At 38.2% G+C, this 21,416-nt stretch overlaps 1 protein-coding gene across 17 annotated transcripts in view; it reads right to left on the bottom strand.

The window, feature by feature from the left end:
* Positions 1-8,026, bottom strand: part of LCORL (ligand dependent nuclear receptor corepressor like) — a 216,745-nt gene extending 208,719 nt beyond the window's left edge. For 9 of the 17 annotated variants that reach the window (XR_013165793.1, XM_077136491.1, XM_077136481.1 and 6 more), the window contains exon 1: positions 7,864-8,026. Coding sequence is in view for 10 of the 17 variants with exons in the window: in XM_077136491.1 (XP_076992606.1) it covers positions 7,864-8,026 (163 nt within the window). In the remaining 7 variants the exon portion in view is untranslated. The other 8 variants (XM_077136484.1, XM_077136489.1, XM_077136486.1 and 5 more) reach the window with 4 other exon arrangements.
* Between the last annotated feature and the right edge of the window lie 13,390 nt (positions 8,027-21,416).

Below are 21,416 nucleotides of genomic sequence, written 5' to 3' on the forward strand. Positions count from 1 at the left end.
TTTTTCAAAAATATTTAGAAAATATTTTGATTTGCAATTAAATTTTGCATGTAAGTGAGGATGCAGGGCAGAGGATATGAGTGATAAGAAAGTCAAGAATTTGGAATATATACAAAAGAGAGTAAAAGCAGATAGAAAAGGTTGGGCTGTCTAAAGAAGAAACTAGACAAGCAAATAGGGTAGGAACAGTCTGGTAGTCTGGGACCAACTAACTGAATATGGTCAGAAGCTTTTATTTGACTGAAAAAAAAAAGGACAAAGGGAGACATTACTACTTTGTAAACTACAAAATCAAGGTAGTTATTTCAAACAATAAATTAACGTAGGTTATAAGCTAGACTGGAAAACAGAAAAATCAATAATATAGATACTGATATAAACCAGAATCTGATCTGAATCTCCCTAAGTGCTTAACTCACCAGAAAAACTTAATCCATGAGATACTGTAAAGAAAGTAAAAATTTGGTACTGGATTAAAGGTAAAGAGAAAAGAAAATCAAGAAGCAACTCTAAGACCAAAGAGTTCAAATCTTTTTGATCATTGGCCATTACTGGAAAACTTTATGAAAGGAAAGGAGGTAAGACACAGAAAACTGATTTCCCATTTTAAGTTTTGTTGGCTAGAAAGCCAACATAAAAGTTTTCAAAACAAAACCTTTATTTAGCTTTAATTAAAAACAAAATGTCATTCAACATACAAAGATGGCATTATTTTGTTTTCTCAATTAGTTTTCAAAGCAGTAGTAGTGGTTAGTGTGGGCTCATTCAAATTCTCTTATCTAGATTCTGTTCTGAAAAAACCTTTGAAAAGAATTATTTAATTATGAATGCCTTCAATATAAACTCTAATAAAGTTAAGAGGGTCCCCCAAATTTGAAACTATGACCCTGATGCTCTAACCAACTGTTATCCACCACTCATGAAAGCTAGCCATATATACCAAAAAGGAGGATAATCATCAAAACAGAAAAAGATTAGGAACTCCATACACAAAAAAAGTGGGATATTACAATTCAAAGATTTAATTTACCAATGAGGAAGAAAAGTTACATATCCAATAATCTACATACCTTTATTGCTCCTCCCAGGACTGCTCTGTAGAATAATCGAAGATCAGGGTTGGAAGTCAAACAAGTCAGAGGAATGTAGGGGACATTTAACAGCAACTTATCACATGCACAGCCAATCAGGAAGGGTGCAAACATGTAGTCAGCCAAGGGAAGAAGCATGGGCACAAAGGGACAGTACCACGCAGAAAAGAGGCTACAACACGTTCAAACAACTCTGTAGCCTCATGTAACATCTGCAAAAATACAAAATTCAGACACTGCTTGGTCACAATGATGGCAGAATTTTACATTTCCAAGTATAAAATGATCCAGGAGTAAGCAGTATTTCAAAATGTGCATGCAAAATTCATCAAGTCTTTTATAAAGAAACTTGGAAATATGTCTTAAAAACTACCCAATGACTCATCATCATAGATTCCATTTGTCTGACACATGTTATTTTATAGTATCAAAATTTACACATCTTTGAAAATGGGTAAATTATTTGCTAGGGCTTGAAAAATAATTGTATATCCACAGTGTTTAGGTAATTGACCCATCAATAACAGTCTCCATCAATCCACATTTCTAAGTAAACATACTCTTCGGGGATTCACATGGCAACAGTGGAAAGACAAGGTAGAAGTTAGTGGTAAGGTAAAAGAGCATGAGGCAGTTGAAAAGAAGCATCAAGTTGATTATCTAGAATTTTATTTATGTGGACTATTCCATCTTTATAGCTCTATGAAGTGTTTCCATAACTCCTTCAGACATTGTTAACAGAGTAAGGAAATATTCTCAGCCACTGATGCTGCTAATTATAATGGGGCACATAGTTCAGAAGAAAGGCCACTTTACAGAGACAAGAAAGGCCACTTGTAGAATGAGCAACTCTGAGACAGTGATGTGGTCAACAGGAAGAATAAATAACATAGATTGCAGAGACCAATAAAGAGTAGAATGATACAGATTTTTTAAATGAACTAAAACTAATTTCTTGTATTCATTTAAACATAGATAAAAAGATTCATTAGAACGGAAGAAGGAATCAAACCACTTTTGGACTCTTCATAAATAAAAAGGCAGGTTAGACCAAATGCTACCCTGTGATTCTTAAACTCTATGAATCTATAGTTCTAGAATATAGATCGCTCAAGTCCTTTTTATCTTTTCCTCTAACATGCCCTATGATCTTTTTATTGCTTATCAGTATTCTCACTGCAAGGAGCATATCAGGAAAAGCATAAAGTTCCAACCTACTCATAAACTGTCTAAATAATAATAAAAAGGACAGCTAATATTTATTGAATGTTTTTTACATGACTGCCATTGTTCTAAAAATTTTATGTGTATTAACACAATTAATTCTCAAACAATTTAACTGTCTCCATTTTACAGATGAAGAAATGGAAGTACAGAGGGGTAATTTATCCATAATGCTAAGTGGTGATGCTAAGACTCAAACAGAGTGAATATAACTCCAGAACCTATATTCTTAATTGCTGTACTATACTACCCAAATAAAGATTTGGAGAAAGATAAATCAAGCTACAGGTTTAGCTATTATCAACAGATTTTTAAAAAATTGGACCATGGTAGGAATCAAGAGTTGCCTGGAACAACTATATTATAGAGCTGTGCTATCTAACACGTAACTATTAATCACCTGAAATGTGGCAAGGCCAAATTGACATGTGCTGTAAGTTTAAAATATATATTGATTTCAAAGACAATATTTAAAAAGATGTAAATTATCTCATTAACAAATTTATACAGATTAATGTTGAAATGATAATATTTTGGATAAAGTGGGTTAAGTAATAGCCACCAGAAAATTTTAAATTACATATTTGGCTTTCATCATATTTCTATTGTAAGGCACTGGTAATGTAGGGAAGACATTGGCATTTACAAAAATTATCCTAATCCAATCATCACTATTTTTTTTTTACTGTGCAACCTTAGACAAATCACAATTACACTGATTAGCAGTTTCTACATCATAAAAAAAGGGTTTAAAAACAGTTCTGGTTGTGAAGGTAATTAACAGCTCTATATATCTGAATGTTGTTAAAGGAAGAAATTTTAGGTTGTATATATATTATTAGAATAAAAATTAAAAAAAAAAAAAAAGCCTAGAGCCCAGATTTTGGTTTCTAAGTCTATTTTCCATTAACAGCAACAGAGGCTCTTTGGAGAAATGGCTGCTGCCAGGACCAAAGCAGATGAAATACAAGACGAACCTGAAATATCTTGCTTTGACAGAAAATAAGAAAAATGCTCAAAAAATCATATGGGGGTTGGTACTATTAAAAAAACAATACAGGGCAGGCCAGAGTGGCTCAGCAGGCAGAGTTCTCGTCTGCCATGCCGGAGACCCAGGTTTGATTCCCGGTGCCTGCCCATGCAAAAAAAAAAAAAAAAATCAAAACACAGGAGCCAGCATAAAAGGGCTCCCAATGGCCAAACCCAGGGCAATGTGAGACTCAAAATAATAATAATGGATTTAACCACTGAATAAAGTAAGAATCACTGAGTTTATATTAATATAAATAATTGAATGAGATAAATAATGGAGAAGATGGAAACAGTTTCTCTACAACAGAATGTCGATTAATAATTCTAAAGGATGAAGTTAAAAAAATCATCAATGGATACTAAAACTCGTGGGTGAAAGTTTGATGTTACTGTATAAATATCCTGTTCCTTGAAGTATTTTCCACAAATTACATATTAACCTCAAAGGACAAATACTTTTCAGTGAAGGACAACACCTTAATCAACTTTTCAAAGCTATCACCACCAACATTGGGACAAAGTGACATCATGAACCATACGATATGAGGTACTGAGAAAAAAAGAATATCTCTCTATTGGTATTCCTCCCAAAAGTGCATATCCAATCTAATCATGAGAAAACAACAGACAAATTCAAATTGAGGGACAATCTACAAAACAACAGGCCTGTATTTTTCAAAAATGTCAAGGTCAAAAAACACAAAAAAAGGCTGAAGAAGTATTCCAGACTAAAATAGACTAAGAGACATGATGACCAAATGTAATGCTAATACTGGAGAGGATCCCAGATTAGAGGAGGAAAAAATTATAAAGCACATTATTGGGACAACAGATAAAATTTGAAAATAAAGAGTGGACTGGTTAATGGAAATATATCAATGTTAAACTTCCTGGTTAATAACTGCAGTATGGTTATATTCTGTTCTTAGGAAATACATACTGAAGAATTTAGGGGTAAATATATATATATATGATGTCTCCAAGTTATTTAAATGGTCCAGAAAAAAAAGATATAAATATATAGATGGATACAGAGCAAGACTGATAAGACAAATGAGGAAAAATGTAAAACAAATGGTGAACGTGGATAAAGATATATAGGAATTCTGTGAACCTTTCTTTCAATTTCTCTTGTAAATTCAAAATTGCAAATTCAAAATTATGTCACAATAAAAAGGTTAAAAATATTTGGTATTATCTAGATTGAATATTCTATAGATTTATGCAAGTTCTGATAATATTTAAAATATATACTAATGCAAAGCATTACTAATGAACAAGAAAATAAAAGTACTTCAGATTAAAAGGCATTTCTATCATTCTACCCTGTATTCTGTTTTTAATTTTATGACTTATCAGACCTTAATCTTATTATATACTTCCTAATACCTGGGATTTTACCCGTTGTCGTTCCATACCATACTGTGCGCTAGGATCCACCTGCTAATCACCAATAAAAATTCAAACATTTGTTAGATGAGCACACTCAAAATTATAGCACAGAACAGAATGATTATAGAAAAATAATTAAATTATAAAAAGCACCACATTGCAAGACAGCTATCATTTGGGTCATAGAGCTTGTAGAATTACTCTTTGATTAAATTGTGAAACAGAAAAACCAGGAATGACTCAAAGTAGCCACAAATCTAACAGTAAAAAGATGAATTTCACAAATAAAGGAAGGTAAATATATATTTTCATATAAGAGTGAAGCATCTTAGCTTTTCAGTTAACTACAAGCAGTCATGGTAACTAATATAAACCTTTCTTTCTCAATGAAACTAGAAATATATAAAAATCATAAAAAAATGAATCAGATTACTTTAAAAACTTAGGCTAAGATTCAAAACTTCAGTATTGGTTCATTGTTAATGTGCTGCACAATCCTGAGATGCTGGTTGAAATTTCCATATCTTACTTAATAATAAAACTTTTGGATCAGTTTCTTCCCCAAAAGCATGAAGGATAATACTGTATAAAAATGATTCAAAGCAATAAAACACTAAATATTTAATACAGAAAATACAAACGTGCACACACACGTAAAGAAAAAAAGAGCACAGCTTTTTTGTACGGATGCTTACAAAGAAATTAACGTAAGCACATTAACAACAAAAACCAATTATACAGGCTACATTTTATCTCAATTCATACTGTAAGTATTTCACACATAAGGGTAGTAAAAAAGTCCAATCAACCAGTATACATAGCCCATGTAGAAAGGTTTTATTTGTTTATTTATAACTGAGATGACAAAACCAAAGTATGAAATGAGTATTACTACGTCTTATGACTAGGGCCAAAACTGTAGAAAGCAATTCTCAAATAAGAGAGACCAGGAAAAAATTTCCTTTCACATACAGTATCTGCTACAATATAACTACATAGAACATAAAGCATGTATAGAAGAAACTTTACATTACAGTAGAAATGTAATATAAAGATTGCATATTAGACATACAATATTAACTCTAACTTTTCAATATCTACCTATTTTATTTGGGTATCCAAGTAGGTAAGGCAGAAGATGTTCTAATTCTATTTTTCCATCAAATCCAATTATTCTGTGTTTTATTTTGTTAAAATTTCCTTATTTTTCATATGATCCATAATTAATGTATTCAAATAAGCAAAGACGAGAAGAAAAAAATCAAAATAGTCTATAACATAAAAAATGAACAAGGACTTCCCCAAATCACTGTGTCTTGGCAAAACTTAAAATGACATGGTCAGTCAGTATGATAATGCTGTCACCCTGCCTGATTCTAAGTGAATGAGCTCAAAAATTTCTAACCAAGTTTTCAGTGGAAGAGGTCTTCAGATAAGCAATCATAAAATGGGTTCATTTTGCTTTCAAGAAAGGATGACATTTAGCTTTTTTAAAATGTTTGAGTTTTTACACTTTTTTTAAAAGTACTAAAATCACTGATGAATACTTGACTGAAGCTATTTCCCATCAACATTTCCTTAGAATAAGACCAAAATACACTCTGTAAGGTCGAGTAAATTGCCTAGATGTCACTTAAATGCCCCTAATCGGAGTAATTTCCTTTCTTGTACGTTTTCCTATATCCACCTTATTCTGCAGTGCACATTTCTGAATTGAAGCATTACCAGTTTAACCTACTACGATAGATCTTCTTTTCACTAGTGAAAACAAGAAAGATCTGAAGGCGCTAACCAAATAAATCAGAGGGGGGGGGGGGAAGGGGCGCAAGGTAGCAAAAGAACACATGGAAACAAGGTAAGAGAGTTATTTCCTTAAAGAACTAAGGTTACTCCCTAAAATCCAAATGCCAAGCTTTCGAGACCAAGCAGCCGCCACTCTCCATTCCTTAGACAATACAACCGTCTTCTCCACTTCTTCTCCTACTGTCCTACCCATAACACCCTTCCAAAACAAACATACACAACGCACCCTTATCCCACAATGCGTGTTACCCCCTCTGTGCCAGGCGAACTAACCTGGTGGATAACAGTTGCAAGCATACATCTCACTCGGGCAAAAAAGCGACAACAAAGTGGGGAGTTCCCACCACGTCCCGACACCCGGAGCAACCCAAAGAAAGAGCCCCAAGCCCAGAAGTTAGAAGCGAAACGAACCAGACCCCACCAAAATAGAAGACGGAATTGCAGGGAACGGGGATGGAAGGTGGGGAGGGCGATGTGTATTGGTGTGTGCGCGCAGGGAAGAGTCCATCACATGACAGTAAAACGGGACCAGAGTCGTCCGAGAGTCCGCAAGGGGGCAAAGGGGGGGGGGGTGTCATTGCCATGGCAACAACCCCCCCCATCCGTCCAGACTTCCAAAGAGGGAGGAAGAACTTCAAATCCCAACCGTCAGCGCTCGAGCGGCTCCTTCTTAAAGGGGCACACACAGCGCCGCCGCCAAGAGCGAGAAGGCAGAGTCCGGCGCCCCCCGCCTCTCGGGCGCCGCCCCCACCGCCCCTCGCCCCTAGCCGGCCCACCCGCGACCCTCGCCCCGCCAGCAACCCGTGGGGCGTCGGGGACCTGAACCCCAAGGGCTCGGCGGCATCGGCCGACCCGACCCCCGGCGACGAGAAGGGGGTGTGTGTGCGCTCTACCGGGGCGCGGACCAGCCCGCCTTCCTCCCGCCGCCCTGCCCGCCGGCTCCCCTCCGCCCGAGCGCCCGACCAGCTGGCAGCTTCCTCCCTACTGACAGGGGACCGCGGGCAGCCAGGGGCGCCGAGGAGTTTCATGGAGAGCGCGAGCGCAGACGACCGGTTTCCTCCCGGGGTCGGCGAGCGGGTCCGAACTAACAGTTCTTGGGAAGCCGAGGAGCTGAGGAGGCGAAGGAGCGGGGACGACGCCGGGCGAGGAGCCCCAAGACAAAAGGCGAATCGAAGCCGCCCGCGTCGCCGCCGCTCCCAGCTCTCTCTCCCATTGAACTGACCCGAACGAGAGAGTCAACTAAACCCCTCAGCCACAAACTCCTCGGGCTACGGCAGCTGTCGCCGCGCGGAACCGGGGCCCCGGCCCGTGTCTCTCTTACCTACACAGTGCATGAGGCGGTGGCGCCAAGAGTCGAGTTCCCGCCGGAATCCTCTCCTCTCCGCCGCGCACCGAGGGCTCCGGCACTGAGCGGCCGCGGCGGCGGCGGCGGCGGCAGCAGCGGCGGCGGCGGCAGCGGCCATTCTCTCTCTTCCCTTGTCCATCTGCGTCCCGCGTCACGCGCCCTCATTTACATACGAGCGGCGCAGGCACGAGGCAGGGGCGCGAGCCCTCGGCGCGAGCCCCGGAGCGCGCGCCCCCCGGAGGGGGGTTGATTGACACGTGTCACTACCTTCCCTCTGCCCTTCCCTCCCCCTCCCATCGCTCCCTCAGGGAGAGGCGGGGAGGGAGCAGGAGGAGAAGGAAGCAACCTGCCGCTTCCGCTGACCCCGCCTCCACACCCACTCCACTCACCCCCCTCCCTCTGGAGTTTACTCAAGCGAGCCATACTGCTCCCGCCGACCGCGAAAACCCTGAGCGGGAGCGAGAGGCCGGGAGCCCCGCCAGGAGCCCGCGTGCTGAAGGAGCGGACTAGCATCGTCTCTCTCCTGCCTTCGCGACGGGACTCAGGCCACTCGGAGACTTCACTTCCCAGACTCCATCGCGCCTGGGGCCCGCCGCGGAGCCCGCCGCCCCCGCGCGGTGCATGCCGGGCCTAGTAGTCCGAGCCGGGAAGGGCGCGCACCGGTCCACCTTGCCCAGTGGGGCTTGCAGGCTGACTTGCCGTCTGTTTCGCGCTGCGCTGCTAGTGCGCTCAGCCTTGGCTCCCTGCGCCCAAAACTGCGCGCTGCCGGCCTCCCCTGGTCTCACCTAGCAGCCTTAGCTTTCTTAGACTCGGCGATAAACGGGCGATGGAAACCAAAAGAGTTGTCGGCCCCTTGCGGTTCAGGCTGCACATAGTGTTTAAGTGCTGGAAACTTTTCTGGGTCATTGTCATCCCGTCACTCTACAGGGAAAGAGTACGCGGGATGAGGCAGCGTCCGAAATAGCCAGGATACCGACAGAGACCCTGGAGAGATCTCGGAGAATGGGAATATTTTTGAGGATTGTGAGGAAAGAAGAAAAAATGCGGGGCTTGGGTGTGGCTGGGTGAAAATTCCAAAAGACAAACTACTTAAAATCCGCATAATGTAAACTCCTGGAGGGCAGCGATCCAATAAAACTTCCTATACCTTGACGGTTTATACTTGCCCGACTCTAGTTTAGTTCCTGGCATAGGACTTTGCACTTTACAAATATTGTGGAATGATTTCTACTCTCTGCTAGAGAAAATCCTTCAGAGAGAGAGAGAGAGAGGAGCTTCTGACTAAATTATAAACTCCAGTTATATTTTTTGAGCTGAGAGATTGCATATACAAAGGGACAATGGCCAGATTATATATAAGGATAGAACTCTGATCCACAATCTGCAACAATCAGCCCAGGAAGCCAGACCACAACCTCTGTAGCAATCTGCTCCAGACACTCAGGACTTGGTAAATAACTGCCCACTTCTCTCATTTTTCTCCGGAATTCCAATTCAGGGCCAGCTGGGCAGTTCTGCTGTTCTGGTGAGGCTCTGCTGATCTTGGCTGGGACTGCTAATGCAGGAGGTTGGATGGCCTGGGACAGCCTTGCTTGCATGCCTGGAGTTTGGCTACCTGTTCATTGAGATCACGGGAATGACCTAGCCCTCATCTCCTTTCTTCAAGGCTAGGTTGGGGCTTATTTGCATGAGCTCAATATATAAAGCTCAACAAGAGGGCAATAATACACAACTGCTTTGCTCACATAGCGTTTGCTACTGTCGCATTAGCTAAAGCAAATCACAGGGGCAAGCCCAAAGTCCTGGTGGGAGCACACTAACAAATGACATAATTACAAAAAATGTATGAACAAATTGGGATTATTACTGCAACCAAACCACCATAAATATCCATCCAAATCACTTTACCCACCTGTTCTAGTTTGCTAGTTGCCAGAATGCAATATACCAGAAACAGAACAGCTTTTAAAAAGGGGAATTTAATAAGTTGGTAGTTAACAGTTCTAAGACCAAGAAAATGTCCCAATTAAAGCAAGTCTATAGAAATGTCCAATCTAAGGCATCCAGGGAAAGATACCTTGGTTCAAGAAGGCCAATGAAGTTCAGGATTTCTTTCTCAAGTGGAAGGGCACGTGGTGAGCACAGAGTTTCTCTCTCATCTGGAAAGGCACATGGTGAATACAGTCAGGGTTCCTCTCTCATCTGGAAGGGCACATGGCAAGCATGGCATCATCTGGCTAGCTTCTTCTGGCATTCTGTTTCATGAAGCTCCCCAGGAAATATGTTCCTTCTTCATCTCCAAAGGTCCCTGGCTGGTGGACTGTGCTTCTCATGGCTATATTGCTCTACTCTGCTCTCTCTGAATCTCTTCTTTTCTCTAAAATGTTTCCTTTTATAAGACTCCAGCAACTAATCAAGACCCACCCAAATGGGTGGAGACACACCTCTAGCTGATGCAGTTTAACAATCACTTTTGATTAAATCACATCTCCAGGGAGATGATCTAATTACAGTTTCAGATATACAATACTGAACAGAGATTAGAAGAAATGGCTGCATTTACAACATGGAATTAGGATTAAAACATGGCTTTTCTAGGGTGCATACATCATTTCAAACCAGCACACCACTTTAAACATATAGCCCATCTGTAGAGCTCTCTCATAACCAAGTATAGAAATAAATTAATGGGCAAGTTAACAGTTTATTTATTGATGTATTTCAACTTTTAGTAGTTGATTCCCATTCTAGAAGTAGTATATTTTAGGAGAATATGATATAAAGACATGAATAAATTTGAGTAGTTTGAAACACTCATGTCTCCACAGTAGAGAATTATAAAATTACAGAGGCATATGGTCAGAGTAATGTTTTTTGAGATACTAACCCAAAATGAAAGTTTTCCTTTTATTTTAAAACAAAGATGAACAATGCAGTATCCTAGTAGGATAGTTAAATGCCTATTCAATTATGAATTACCAAAATGTAACACAAAAATAATACATATTTTTTAAATTAGTAAAATCTAAATGCAATTTTATGCATTGAGTATTTGTAATCATGAGGCATAACTATTAGAAGACAATTATAAAAGGCTTCATAAGGCTGAGAAAATATTTGGGGGGTAAACTTTATAGACTTCATTAAAAAATTGCACTGTACTGTATTTCCTTTAGTTTTTAACTATGTGCATCCCACTGATCAAAGATTAAAAATCAGAGACACATTCAATTAACCAATTATTTAAGACGGAATAAAGCCCCCTTCCAGAAACCTTCTAATCAGCCACACAATCAAATTATGCCAAACTTTGTGCAATAAAGTTTGAAAATTCATCCAGGTTTATGAGTCAAGATTTCTCAGCATTCTTTTTTTTTCCTATGTACAAGAACACCATCATCTCAGGTATTTACATGCTGTTTCATCTGTCTTCCAATACTGAAGTTAAATGTGTAGAGATATCTAAAACAGATGAATGGTCTTCTTGATGCATTTCCAAATGTTATAGAAACTTTTTGTATATTTTGTAAGGAGCAAAGATAAAATCGCACAAGAGAGAATGGAAATGGAAGAAGCAGAGATTTAATAGTAATATACTTCATTTATTAGGCTGTAATGTCTACCTACTTCCTATTCCAAGACTCTCCTTAGCGTGCATGAGAGTGAGCATGTTAGTCCAATCTAGTCTTTGTCTCAGGGTGGCATCTTAGATTTTGGTTCCTTATGCTCTTTATTTAGTTTAACTATTAGATATTTTTGAACATTACAATTATACCCTGTTATTATCTCTATATTAAATATCATAGGGTTGGATAAAGTTTTAACTACATTAGGAAGTCTCAGACCATAGCCTGTCAGGATAAACAACATTGAAATTAGGGTGAGTATTTTTCTAATTTTTAAAAAAAGTATATACCTTTGAACTTGGCCGTTTTCCATCTATTTTCTCTTGCATCCAGGCAGAGGATAATAGGTCCTGATCAATCACTACTCTTTTTGTGCCCATTTGAAATCACTCCCCTGTCCTAATGCATTACTCTTTCTTTAGCTTCTGCCTTTTAATAAAATTTCAACTTATCAATTATATGCTCAATGAAGGCAATTTGATCCAGTTTAATCCAATTGCATTATTCAGTATCAAAGTCAAAGAAAAAATGTCATCTATAGCACTTAAAAGGATTGCAGTTTAGACGGAATACAGATCATCCCCTAATTTTGCAGTTGGGGAAATTGAGGCCCACAGAGGATAAGCAATTTATAAAGTTATAGTAGGTCACACAGTTTATAAGCAGCAGTTCCCAAACTAAAGGTTAGATTTCCTGATTACTGATGTTGACCCCCTCTTGCTACAATAATAACTATCATTTATTGAGCATTTATACATTATTAACTTATTTAACCTTTACCATATCCCCATGCAATAAGGGCTACTATTATTATTCCCACATCACAGAGAAGGGAATATAACTTGGCTCAGAGAAGTTAATAAATTGTCCAACATCATCCAGCTAGCAAGTAGTAGAACTGGTATTTAAATCTATCTTTCCAAAGTTTAATCATTACTTTACACTGGGGAGCAGAAAAGAAGATGACAAACCTGTCTAACAATTTGGAAATTGAGAAACCTGGCATTTATCTGATGTGCAGAGGGTGCCACTGACTGAAGATTTGGAGAAGATTGTGACACATGCAAAACCATGGCCCCTCAAGTACTTAATCTATGGTTCAGCCAAGCCAGGTATTTTGCTCCCCCATCCTCTGTCTTAGCAATGTCTTAGTCTTGCCACTACCTCTATGAAGCCTTTTGCATACTGCCCAACTGAATGACGATTTACTCTTGCCTATACTCTTTTTTTTTTTTAAAAAGTTTTAATTGGCAAAACAATATACAAACACAGACATTCTTAACATACAAACATTCCATATATGGTGTACAATAAATAGCTCTCAATATCATCACAGTTGTATATTCATCACTATGATCATTTTTTTAGAACATTTACATCACTCCAAAAAAAGAAATAAAAAGAGAAAAGTAAAAACTCATATATATCATGCCCCTGCCCTTCCCTCTCATTGTCCACTAGTATGTCCATCTATCCAATGTATTTTAACCTTTGTCCCCTCTAATATTTGTTTATTTTTTTAAATCCATATTTTCTTACTCATCTGTCCATACTCTAGTTACAGGGAACATGACACAAGATTCTCACAATCACACAATCACATTGTAAACGTTACGTCTTCACACAATCATCTTCAAGAAACAAGGCTACTAGAGCACAGCTGTACAGTTTCAGATACTTCCCTTCAGCCACTTAAATACTCCATAAACTGAAAAGGGATAGCTATATAATGGGTAAGAATAACTTTCAGGATAACCTCTCAACTCTGAAATCTCTCAGCCACTGACACTATTTTTCCTCATTTCTTTCTTCCCACTTTTGGTCAAGAGGGTTTTCTCAATCCATTGATGTCGGGTCCCAGCTCATCCTGGGAGTTCTGTTCCACGTTGCCAGGAAGGTTTACACCCCTGGGAGTCATGTCCCATATAAAAGGGGAAGGCAGTGGGTTCCCTTGCCATGTCCTGCCCATACTCTTAAAACGCTTCATTTATATACTTCTTTTCATGGATCTATTATATTCTTGGGTATTTTATAATTATTTGTGAGAATATTGCATTGGCCTTCCATCTTGTAAATGGTGAAATTTATGAAGTCAAGGCGTGGGTATCCACCATTTCTTTATAACTGTATGTTAAAGCTCAGTACTCTGCACTTCGTGCTGAAAAAGGCTTTTGTTGGATTAAAATGAAAAGGTAACAAATTGGGATTTTTAAAAGAACAGGAAAGATAAAGAACTTCTTTCACTCCCCTCCCCCCACTGCCATTCTGAAGCCCTACTCTTACATCCAAACTTATTTTTCAGCCCTGATGTCAAGACAGTGACAAAAGTAGGTGGCACTTTGCATTTTTCAGGAGTTAAAAAACAAGGAATTAAGATCATTTGGCCTTTCTGCATGTTGAAATTCCTCATGTAAAATAAGCTATAATGTTTTACATGAATAAGGCATATTGTTTTGCTTACCAAAATGTGTTAGAGAACAAATATATGAACAAACAATTTATAATTTTTACAATTATTTTTTAAGATGTTGAGAATAGCCAGGGTTGGTCATCAGGTTCAACATATAAAAACTATATGTTGGAAACAGTACAAAACACCAATGGTTAGTAGTAAAGAGACTCAGCAATAAAGCTCTGAAGTGAAATCCAGTGGGTTGGAGAAAAGTTATTTTAAAATATTGCCATAAGGAAGGTTTACTTAAACTGTGAAATCTGATAATGACCCATATTAGTTTCAGCCTAGAGAGTAGATGTTAAATAAAAACTGAAAAAAATGAAGCAAATTGTACCATGTACTTGTAAAGAAGAGATGAAAATAAAAATGTGAAGTTGGTATAGCTTTGGTACCTTTTAACTTGTTGATCATTATGTCAACGTTTTATAATATGTGAAGATTTAAATTATAATAAATAAAACTTAAATTGTAATTAATAATCATTTATACAACAAATTCAATAGGCAAAAACAAATACCTGGTCTTAAATACTAACATCATTAAGCTCTAAACTTGAAACTTAAAAAGAAAAGGAAATCAAAATATAAAATCAGCAACTATTTTGAGTATCATTAGTTTCCTCTGATCTCTCTTTCTTCATTGTTCCAAGGAAATAGAAGAACATCAAGGCAAAAGGTAGGGGTGAGAGGTAGAGCTGAAAACTCAGGCATTGGCTAAAAGATTGTATAAAGAGCTGTGTCACCTTCTCCTACAGATTCCATCTCTAGTATATGTAGCCAGGCATTTCTCCCAATCCCTGTGTGGTAGATTGAATCACGTCTCTGGCAAAGACATGCTCATGTTGTAACTCCATGTCCTGTGGGTATGAACTCATTGAAAAATAGGACCATTGAAGATCCTATTTGGATGATGCCAGATTGAACCAGTGTGGACTTCAATCCAATATGGCTGAAGTTGTTAGGAACAAAAGAAATTTGGATGTAGTCAGTCAGGAGAAGCCAGGGAAGAGGAGAAGCCAGGAAGAGAAGCCAAGATGCATCTACAAGCTGGGGAATGCCAAGAATTGCTGGTAAGCCATCACTGGACCTTCACAAAGTCTGGGAGAAAGCATGGTCTAGTGATAGCATGATATTTTGGACTTCTAGCCTCCAAAACTGTGAAATAATAAATTTCTATTGTTTAAGATAACCCATTTTGTGATATTTCTCATTGAGGTCCTGGCAAACTAAGACACACTGCAAAGATGAGAAATGTATTCTGTGAAGAAGTTCAACTGGAGCGGTCATAGATTTTATGATACCAAGCATGGCAGAGGGTGGGGCTGTCATTGCAGGTTGAGCACAGATTATTAAGTAAAAGTTGGCATACTGAATTGCCCCCACCCTACCCCAGGACAACTATAACCAGATTTATGCCTTTCACCAGTAAATTGTAGATCCTACTCAAAAGAAACTCATGTTTAATCCCCAATTATCAAGAACCATATTTGTACACAGAGCTACCACAGAAGTTAGACTTACACAGAAGCTAAGCTTACACAGAGCTAAACTTTATAATATGCATTGGCTGCCAAGAGGCCTTAGATGTTTGTTCTAGTTTGCTAGCTGCTGGAATGCAACACACCAAAGATGGATTGGCTTTTAATAAAAGGGGATGTATTTTGTTAGTTCTTCAGAGGAAAGGCAGCTAACTTTCAACTGAGGTTCTTTCTTACATAGGAAGGCACAGGGTGATCTTTGCTGGCCTTCTCTCCAGGCTTCTGGGTTCCAACAACTTTCCCCAGGGTGATTTCTTTCTGTATTTCCAAAGGCCTGGGCTGAGCTGCGAGCGCTAAGATGAGGTACACTGAGCTGCTTGGGCTGTGCTATGTTGAGCTCTCTCATTTAAGCACCAGCCAATTAAATCAAACAGCATTCATTGCAGCAGGCACACCTCCTAGCTGACTGCAGATATAATCAGCAACAGATGAGGTTCACATGCCATTGGCTCATGTCCACAGCAACAGAAGTAGGCACGTTCACCTGGCCAAATTGACACCTGAACCCAACTACCACAATATTTGAAGGAAACATCTGATCTGAAAGAAGGAGACAAAAACAAACAGATAAAAGAAACCCAGAGAAAACTGAGACAGTACAAAGAGTAGAAGAAAATGTCAAATTATTTATAATCAACATGCTCAAAGAGATAAGAGAAGATATTGCATCATTGAAGCAACATGTGTTTTGAAAGAAGATGCTATAGAAACAGAGAATAACGAGAAAACAAGAGAGAGCTCTTGGAAATAAAATAAATGATAAATTAAACTAAAAAAAAATTCAATACAAGTGCTGAAAGATGAAAATGAGGTTATCTCTTCTATGTAGCATTAAGAAAAGAGACATGGAAATGGACAAAGAGAGATACAAAAATTCCAAAAACGATCCAGAAAGTCTAACATCAGACTGGCATGAGTTGCAGGAAGAAAGAACTGAGCAATCTGAGGGGAGGATTTTATCAAAGAAATAATAGAAAAATTCCCAGGATTTTCAGGGAAGAAGGCAGAGTAGAAAGCACCAGGACTCATTCCTCCTCCAAAATAGCTAGTAGACAGGCAGGAACTATCTGAAATAACTGTTCTGGGGCTCCAGCGGCCAGAGAATCATTGTACAGCATCTGGGGAAGAGCCAAACAAAGAAGCTGAGAAGCTGCAGTAAAGAACTGTGAGTACCTCGCTCCATAGCAGCTGCCAGGGTGCATCTGCCATAGCCAAGGCAGGTCGTCTCAGGGTGGACAGAGAGGGTCATGGAAGTCCTCTTCACCAGGGATGGGGGTTGGGGAGGAGGGTGTATGTGGCACAGTTGAGTACTGATCACCACTTTTGATTGGCAGATTCAGATCACTGTGTCCTGGCCCTGAGTTGCTGTTTTAGCATACCCAAGACAGGGACTGCTGGGGCCATTGTTTCAACCTTGACCCTGACAGGGGCAAAGCTGGTGGAAGTTTAAAGGCACAGTATCTCCTTAGGATTGCATGGGAATAGTTTGTTGAAGGGTGTCATCTGCTGGGCAGGCTAGGAAAATGCAGCTTCAGGGAGCCATCAAAAGACTTTTTGTTATCTTTCCTGATACTGCAGGGCTCATTGGAGCTGGTCTGTGCAACCATTCATTGGTTCCCAGTCCTGCTATAGCTGGGAAATACTCACTTGGAAAAATTCTCTCAGGGCTTTTCAGATCCTTCTACCAGAATTTGCCCTAAGAGCAGAAGCAGCTAGAGGCAATGAAAGGAGACAAAGAAAAAAAACTATATAGGCAAAACAAAAACAAACAGAACTGATCAATATTCCCAGGGAGGGGAGAAAGAAAAGGAAGTTTTCTCCTACCAGTGAAATAATTGCACATATCCAGGGCAAGTTTCAGATGTAGAAGAGATGAAAAAATCTGATAAGTTAAACATGGGCAATTCTGAAGGTCTAAAATAAGTTGAACCAAGTGTCAAAGAAGAGCCTTAACACAAAGCTAATAAAGAAAAAACCTGAGGCAAGAGAAAGAAACTGACCTTTAGAGTAAAGTCATCAAGATAATCAGATGCATAGACATCAGCAAAAATTGACAAGTAATACTAATAAATGGGAAGACATGGCTCAGTAAAAGCAGCAGATTAAAACTTCAGATGAGAACAGAATATGGAACAATAATCAAAGATGTTCAAACAAATCTCCTAAATCAATTCAAGGAGATGAAGGAAAATATGTCTGAAGAGATAAATGATATTAAGAAGACCTGGATGATCATAAAGAAGAATTTGAAAAATATGTAAGAAAATTAACAGAACTTATGGCAATGAAAGTCACAATACAAGAGATTAAATATATATACTAGAGGCATAAAACAGCAGATTGGAACAGGCAGAAGAAAGAATCAGCACACTAGAAGACAGGACAATCAAAATCTTACAGAGAAAAGAATGGAAAAAGTTAAGCAGGATCTCAGGGAACTGAATGATAGCATGAGTGCACCAGAAAGAAAGAGAAGAAGAAAAGAATATTTGAGGAAATAATGTAAGAAAATTGTCAAACTCTTATGAAAGAATTAAATATAAATGTCCAAGAAGTGCCGAGTACTCAAAACAGAATAAATCCTAATGACCTACTCTGAGACACATACTAATCAGAATATCAAATGCCAAAGATAAAAAGAGAATTCTAATAGTAGCAAAAGAAATTGGATTTGTCACATACAAGAGATCTTCAACATGACTAAGTATGGATTTCTCATCAGAAACAATGAAGGGGAGAAGGCAGTGGTATGATATATTTAAGGTACTGAACAAGAAAAAGTACTAGCCAATATTCTTTATCTAACAAAGCTGACTTCAAAAATGAGGGAGAGTTTAAAATACTGACAGGTAAAGAGAGACTGAGACTTTGTCAACAGGGGACCTAATATACAAGAAATACTAAAGGGAGTTCCACAGGCTGAAAAGAAAGACAGGAGAAAGAGGCTTGGAAAATGTGGAAATGAAGATTATCAGAGAAGGGGACTTAAAGGGTAAAAATAGAGACAAAAATAAGATATGACATATAAACCCAAAGGGTAAATGGCTGAAGAACAAACTTCATTTATGTAATAACATTGAATGTTAATGGATTAAACACCCCAATGAAAATACACAGACTTGCAGAACGGATAAAAAAGTATGATCTATCTATATACTGTCTACAACAGACTCACCTTAGACCCAAGGACACAATTAGGTTGAAAGTGAAAGGTTTGAAAAAGATATTCCATAAAAACAGTAATCAAAAAGAGCTGGTGTAGTTATAGTAATATTGAACAAAGTAGAATTTAAAAGCAAAACTGTTATAAGAGACAAAGAAGGACAATATATATTAATAAAAGGGGCAATCCCCCAAGGAGAATATTTATCACCATGAATATTTATGCACCTAATCAGGGTGCTCCAAATACATGAGTCAAACCATGGAAACACTGAAGAGAGAAATAGGTGTCTCTACAATTATAGTTGGAGACTTCAACACAATAATCTCATCAATAGATAGAACATCTAGACAGAGGATCAGTAAGGAATCAGAGAACTTAAATAACATGATAAATGAAAAAGACCTAACAGATATATACAGAACTTTACACACCTAAACACTGGGATATACATTCTTCTCAAGTGCTCATGATAAAACATTCTCCAAGATAAAACACGTTAGGACAGGAAAAAGAAGTCCTAAGACATTAAAAAAGATTGTAATTATACAAAGCACTTTCTCTGACCATAATGGAATGAAGCTGGAAATTAATAACAGGCATATAACTGGATAATTCACAAATATTTGAAAGTTAAACAACACACTCCTAATCAGTGCACCAAAAGAAAAATTAGTAAATATCCCAAGATGAATGAAAATGAGAATACAGCATATCAAAAATTAAGGGAGGCAGCAAAGGCAGTGCTAAGAGAGAAATTTATAGCACTAAATGCCTACATTAAAAAAAGAAGAGCTAAAATCAAAAACCTAACTGCACACCTGGAGGAACTAGAAAAAGAACAGCAAACTAATTCCAAAGCATGCAGAAGGAAAGAAATAACAAATATTAGTGCAAATATAAATGAAACTGAGAATAAAAAGCAATAGAAAGAATTAACAAAACCAAGAGTGGTTCTTTGAGAGGATCAAAGCTATATTAACAAGGAAAGAAAGAGCAAAGATGCAAATACAAATAAAAAATGAGAGAGGGGGCATTAATACACATGCCAGTGAAATAAAAAGGATCATAAAAGGGTATGATAAATAACCGTAGGCAGCAAATTAGACAACTTAGAGATGGAATGGATAACTTCCCAGAAACACACAAACAACCTACACTGACTCTAGAAGACATAGAAGACCTCAACAGATTAATCACAAGTAGAGATTTAATCAGTCATCAGAAATCTCCCAACAAAGAAAAGCCCAGGACCAGCTGTCTTCATAGGTCAATTCTACCAATTATCCCCAGAACAATTACTAGCAATCCTGCCCAAACTCTTCCAAAAAATTGAAGAGGAGGGACCACTACCTAACTCATTCCATGAAGCCAATATCAAACTAATACCAAAGCCAGATAAAGATACTACAACAAAAGAGAATTTAAAAAAAGAAGAGAGAGAATTACAGACTAATTTCTCTGATGAATATAGATTTGAAAATCCTCAAGAAAATACTTGAAAATCAAATCCAAAAGTATATTAAAAAATTATACACCATAATCATGTGGGTTTTATCCCAGGTATGCAAGGGTATCTCAAGAAAATTAATTTTTTCAAGAAAATTAATTATTGTAATATACACATTAAGAAAGCAAAAAGGGAAAACCACATTAACATCCTGATTGATGCAGAGAAGGCATTTGACAAGATCAAGCATCCTTTCTTGATAAAAGGACTTCAAAAGATAGGAATAGAAGGAAACTTCCTCAACACCATAAAGGGAATATATGAAATATACAGCTAACATAGTACTCAATGGTGAAAGACTGAAAGCTCTGGAATCTTGGGTCAACCCCATCCAAAACATAAGGCCTCAAAATTAGGGAAAGATGAATACAAGGGAACTATTACAGAAAAAAAAAAGGGAGCATAGATACCCAGACAAAAACTATTCATCCTCCCCCAATACATAGCTACGTCACTGAATTCTCCTACTTTTACCCTTACCAGAGGGACAAATATTCCTTCAAGTGAATTTTTAAAATAGAAGATAACATTGAGAATGCTTGTCAATATGACTTTTTTTTTTTATTATATACATGGACAGGCTCCTCTGGCACGGCAGGCAAGCGTTCTTGCCTGCTGAGCCACCATGGCCCACCCTGTCAATATGACTTTATATCTCCTTATATCTCACCTCTGAAAACTCAAATTCTGCATATCATGCAAATAATTGTGGACCAGCACTGTTCAATAAAAATATAATGTAAGCCACAAATGCAAACCACTAGTGTAAATTTTCTAGTACCACATTTAAAAAGTAGAAGTGAAATGAATTTTAACAATATATGTTATTTAACTCAATATATCCCAAAGCATTACCAACATATAATCAATATAGGTTGCTGAGATATTTCCTATTTTTTTCTGTACTGTCTGAAATTTTGTGTATATTTTATACCTATGGCAAATTTCAATTCATATTAGTCCCATTTCAAGTCTCCAGTAGTCACACAAGGCTAGAGGCTACCATATTGGATAGAGCAGGTCTGGACTGTGAAAGTTTTTATACATACTAAATAGATTCTTCATTCTCTCTCCCCTGCCCCAACAATTTCATCTCTGACAAACCTTCCCTTTCCTTTATAATCAGCTTTCTTCCTCCAACCAAATGGGACAATGTTAATTTATTAATGGTCTTCTAATTGGGAAAAGAGAATAAAAAGAAGAGTCCACACATTTCCTCCTTTTCAATAATAAAAGTT

Source organism: Tamandua tetradactyla, chromosome 19, assembly GCF_023851605.1.
Source record: "Tamandua tetradactyla isolate mTamTet1 chromosome 19, mTamTet1.pri, whole genome shotgun sequence".
NCBI classification, from domain to species: domain Eukaryota; kingdom Metazoa; phylum Chordata; class Mammalia; order Pilosa; family Myrmecophagidae; genus Tamandua; species Tamandua tetradactyla.